Source organism: Solanum lycopersicum, chromosome 2, assembly GCF_036512215.1.
Source record: "Solanum lycopersicum chromosome 2, SLM_r2.1".
NCBI classification, from domain to species: Eukaryota; Viridiplantae; Streptophyta; class Magnoliopsida; order Solanales; family Solanaceae; genus Solanum; species Solanum lycopersicum.
Window position 1 is genome coordinate 45846752 of NC_090801.1, and position 5632 is coordinate 45852383.

Consider the following 5632-nt stretch of genomic DNA (forward strand, 5'->3'; position numbering starts at 1 on the left):
CACTTAACAACTTTTAATGTTGGATTTTAATCAATTAATCAAAGTAACTAGGGTTTAAGTGATCCCCACAGGTTCATAACTTGATAACTCTAACTATAACAATTCTTTCCTAGTATCTTGCATGCAAAGTGATAAGTTATGTATTTCTAAATCATTGGTCCGGCATCTAGAAAATCTCACTCCGCACCTTGGTCCGGCTACTTGTGTTGTTATCCTAACCCTTATCCTTACCTCATATTAAGCATCGTATTCGATATTTGACTAAGTTATTACCTCGTACCAATCAATACTAGCCTATTAGATAGTATGCACTAAATCTATGTTAATAATTCTTTTCCTATTATCTACCTCCTTGGTCCGGCAAGTAGCATTAAGGCGAGTTCTAACGTTGGTCATCCGTTAAAAAGACTTCTAAACGAAAGAATTATTAATACATGCAAGACACTATTCTAGAATTGTTCTTTTAATTAGGGTTTATCTCATTATTTGCCTATGGTTTCCACAACCCTAGTTATGGACTTTAGTTACTCATATCCATAAACACAATATTCAAATATATTAAATAAGAATTCATGTACTTACTTCAATGAGAAAGAATAAAGTCCGAAAATTTGCTTGATTAATCACCAAAAATCACTTGTAAGAATCTCCAAATCGAAACACTAATACACAGAGTCTAATAATATGATGTCTAATCTAGCAGAGTCTAACCTCAAAAACGAGGTTTTTCGAACTATTTATAAAAAATAAAAACCTAATTAAACAAGGATTCTAATTTCTGGAAATCTGCCAAAACGCGCCTGGGTCGACGGACTTCGCGACGGACCGTCGTAGTCACGACAGACCGTCATGGACTCCGTCGTCCCATACTTAGCAGTTTCTTCTGCTGCTCTCTTCATTCCCCTCAACGGCAAGTATGACGGACCGTCATTGGCACAACGGTCCGTCGAGGGTCTTCGTTTCAAAACACTTCAACTCTTGGAATCTGGGTACTGGGATCACTTCTCTGAACATCATGACGAACCGGACCGTCGTAGCCACGACGGACCGTCACAAGCTACGTAACCCCACACTTGGTCAGACTTCCCATTTTCCTTCAGCAGCTTCTCTACGCTGCCACCTACGGACCGTCACAAGCACGACGGACCGTCATCAGCTCTGTAGGTGGTCTCTTCTGCATTTCTTCACTCAAAATCTCCGCATTCAACTTTGGACAGGTTTCCTGCAAAACAAGGAGAAACTCATATAAAAACTAGCACAAAAAGACTTTCGGACACACTAAACTTAAGGAAAAAGTATTAATTATACTGTGAAACCACGGTATATCACTATCCACGATGTAGGTAAGTACAGTTGGGGCAGTGCAGTGCTAGCCTACTTGTACCGTGCACTTTGTCGAGCATCTATCGGTAATGTGGTTGACATTTGCGGATTTATTCCTCTCTTTCAGGTAACTTTACTTAAGTTTTAAAATACATTCAAATGTAAAAATCTTTAACATTATACCGTACAAGAATATTTTTTCTATATTCAATTTTTTAAAATATTTAAATTACATACAAATAGTTTATTTTCTTCGCTTGCTTCTTTCGATAAAAACTTGCATTGATAAAGCACACAATGTTATTCTATTAGAAAACCTACATAGTTTTAAAAAAAGGGTCCAACCAAAGGTTGAAACTTACTTCATAATAAATATGAATAATTATTATAAAACCTACATAGTTTTAAAAAAGATTCACATACATTTTCCTACAGCTATAAAAATATATATATGTGATTATCTATTTTTTTTTTGTTAATGATGATAATTTAATTATTTTGTTTGTCACATCAAGGTTTGGTGTTGGGAGAGAATCTTGCCTGTACAGCCATCAGCTCCTCCTCAACATGATGGTGACATGTTACTTTCATATGCTAGGCGTTGGACGCGTGGAATTGATAGGGATACCGAGTCACATCATGTTCTTATCCCGATTAGTGACCAGTTAGACCGCATGACGGAGGATCAGCTACATAAAATAAATTTCATTATATATGATTGCTAAATATTAAATAAAATAATACATATAATAATAAATATACAACAAAAAATGATATTTTGCTGACTCTAGTAGTCCACATGAATTGGACTATAAATAGTTTTACTATTTTATTTTATTTACAATAAATAAATAAAATTGCAGCATTAAGCTAGCCAACTTTGTGTTGCTTATTTCATGTTATAAATTCACGAAAAGTTATTTATTATTAATTATTATGTTATTTGCAAACCTATCATTACTAATCAGTTAATGTTGATTTTATTTAATTGTTATATTTTAAAAATAGTTTCGATGGACACTGTACAATGAAATTTTACATACACTGCCTCATTGTTGTATGGTCAATGAGCCTCTATGGATGCCATGTGTCCCTATGTTTTGCCTAGAGATTGTTGAAGTGCACTCGCCTGATAGAGTAATGCGTCAGTTTGGTCATTCCCAGCATGTAACTGTGATTCCTAGTTGGGGAACCAACCACCACGTGCATGATCAGCGTAGGAGGCTTGGAACAGAGGTTCTTGAAATGATGGATAAATATTTTCGTGATTGGCAGTTGCGCCTATCATGGCCTATTTGTTTGCACGTTGAGCACTTGCGAGTGAGTGTACTTGTAGGAACATCCATTTCATTTTGTATACGGGTGGTTTTATTTACGCCCACTTTTCGTAAATAATTTTTCATTTGCTATCATAAGGAAGGGACTATCAGGCCAATACTTTTCACCGCCGAGTGGATTGAATTGTCCAAAGTAGGCATTTTTGTAGCTACGCACAGTGAATTCTGGTGCCATATGCTCCCATGCTTGATACCCAATTTGATCAAATCCCTTTTTTGCATGAGAACATGGAATATGATATGATTGCCATTTACCACATTGACATTTTCCTTGTGATGCATTTACAATGTGCTTATTACCACCACGACCATGATGCATATGTGTTTGCACCTCAAATATGTTTTCCCTTTGTTGGTGATAGTTGATCAGTGTGTGACGTTGTGACTTTTTTCGATTATCCTCAAAAATCTTGAATGGTTTAGGCATCCATTGTTGCTTTTCCTGTATTAGATGATTAACAAATTTTGATCTTGTAAAAAATCAATTCACAACTTGATTGTAAGTGAGTCTTACCATTGCAGTAACTGGCAGACCCATTGCTGATTTGAGAAGACCATTGAATGATTCGGAACTGTTTGTTGTCAGCATGCCCCATCTCTTACCTCCATCCCTGTGCAATGTCCATTTGTCAAGATCGTTCTTCATTAGCCACACATATGCTTCCGCATTAATCTCCTTGATCATTTCCATTTTTTCCAAAAAAATTTTCTCCTGATAGTGATTTGCAACTGCCCATAATAGGTTGTTCAAAGTGATATTTTTAAATTTTTTTTGAAAATTGGCCTTCAAATGTCTTAAACAAAAACGATGAAACTCAAATGGAGCCTGCCAATTCGGAGAATTATACACGGATGAGAGTATTCCGTGATGCCTATCTGATATCAATGTGACCCCTCTACGACCCTTTACAACGTGCAAGTGCAAATGATCCAAAAATAAAGTCCATGTCTCTATGCTCTCATTTACAACTATTGCAAATGCCAAAGGTAATACAGAGCCGTTACCATCTATTGTAATCGCAATCAACAACTTGATATCATATTTTTCATAGACATGTGTTCCATCGATCGATATAACAGGACGACAATGCACAAACCCATCAATGCATGGTTTAAAAGCCCAAAACACATAGTTGAATACATGTTCAATGACATCGACACGCCGCTCTGTTTTCCATTCTACTATTGTTCCAGGATTGAAGTGTTTCAAAGCTTCCATGAACCTCGGTAACTCGGCAAAAGAACCCTCCCAAGTACCATAGACTTTTTCAAAAGCCCGCTTGCAACCAAGATAGGCTTTTCTTCTACTTATCGAAATGTCATATGCTTTAAGAACGGCTGTTTGACAGTCTTTGATGGGAAACCTGAAAAGTAATAATAATATTAATTATCAAATTAAAATGAATATTTTCTTATTAAATAAGAATCATCTAAAGATAAAATAGTATCTTGGCGTTCTTTCTATATCAACACGGAGGACGTTAGCAATCAACTCAACATCCAAGTTGAAATGTCCTTCGCGACATGTACCCATATCACATGTATGTTCTTCAATGTATCTTCCAACTTTCCACATGTTAGTATGTTTATCAATAAAAGAAGTCAACCTAAATCGGCATCCTTGTTCTACACGCCTGCAAACAAGTCGCCATGATTTTTTTGTCGATTTAATAACAAAGTACTCCCTTGCTACTTTCAAATGTAGAAGTTTAACTGCTCTTTGCAACTGCTTCTTTGAATTGAATAACATGCCTTTTTCAATATAAATAGCACCATTCATGAAATCTTTTGGTTCTTGCCACGTACGTTGTGATGTATACTCATTATATGTATCACCAAAGATATCTGAACCATCCGGGAGATGATCAAGATAAGAAATTTCATGATTATGAAACGGGCTCATGGACATTGGTCTTGGCGATCGATTGAGAGTCGAAAAATCATCATCACTAGATGATGCCTCAAATGGAACATTATCTCCTGATTCCTCAGCATTAGGCAAATCATCACTATCACTAGCTGAAAGTGAGCCATAATTAGGAAGGTCACGATCATCGATATTCACAGGATCAATGGGTTCATCTTGTATAATGTTTTCTCTATATATGTAAAAAAGCATAAATATTTTGCTCATGCAATTTACTTACTTAAATAAAAAAATCAAACGTAGAACATACTGAAAATCATCTGCACCAAAAGTAGGCGAGACATGAAAATTTGAGGATGTCCCAACATTTTCCGTCATTTCAAAGTGTGATGACTGACCAAAACAATAATCTAATCCATAACTTGGAGCAATATTCCTATCTTGCTGAGGTAAACCGCTACAATATATATAATAATAAGAAAAATAAATCATATAAACTAATAAATAATCGACAAAATCAACAAATAATGATTGAAATATAATTATTGAGCATTACCGATCACTTTCATTGATAGATTCATTTAAATCAAAATCATATCGACCGGTAAGAATATTTTGATAATGAGTCATGTTAGGAAAATCAACAAATTGAGTTATTGGAAATTCATCAACGCTATGACGATTTTCTAATTGGGGATTGACATCGACTACTGATAAATGAGAACGTTGTTGACTAATCTTAGGCTCCTTCCTAACATAGATTTCAAGTATTGTTAGCTTGATTTGATCTATGTAGTCATTTGGAACCCTCAAAAAGTCGGTCAACGATTCGTCATTATAGATAATCCACTCTCCAAAATTAACTTGTCCTTGTGATAAAAATGAAGTAGAGTATTTTCTGACTATAATCAAATTATAATCAGTACTGTTTATACTCATTCTTTTATAAATTGATGAAATGAATTTATGATATCGAACATTAATTGGATATTTAGCATTGTGTTTGGGAGGACAATTACAATAAACGGTATTTCCGTCATGTATAATTTCGTCATCCCAATAAATTAAAACTTTAACTTTAGGCGTAGAAGACATTTTTTTTTAG

At 35.1% G+C, this 5632-nt stretch overlaps 1 protein-coding gene across 1 annotated transcript; it reads right to left on the reverse strand.

The window, feature by feature from the left end:
• Positions 1-2691: 2691 nt before the first annotated feature.
• On the reverse strand, positions 2692-4905 carry LOC104645618 (uncharacterized). Its single transcript, XM_010317479.2, has 4 exons — positions 4838-4905; positions 4268-4759; positions 3175-4024; positions 2692-3102 (listed from the first exon to the last, which is right to left on the reverse strand). Exons 1-4 carry the CDS (start codon positions 4903-4905, stop codon positions 2692-2694), a joined length of 1821 nt encoding a protein of 606 aa, XP_010315781.2.
• Between the last annotated feature and the right edge of the window lie 727 nt (positions 4906-5632).

Excerpts from the sequence above, each read along its gene's own strand:
- LOC104645618 (XM_010317479.2), bottom strand. The coding sequence starts at position 4,905 with ATGACGGAAAATGTTGGGACATCCTCAAATTTTCATGTCTCGCCTACT. Across the intron at positions 4,025-4,267 it reads GAACAAGGATGCCGATTTAG|GTTTCCCATCAAAGACTGTC; the intron begins GTTGACTTCTTT and ends ATTACTTTTCAG. Across the intron at positions 3,103-3,174 it reads GTCTGCCAGTTACTGCAATG|GAAAAGCAACAATGGATGCC; the intron begins GTAAGACTCACT and ends CATCTAATACAG.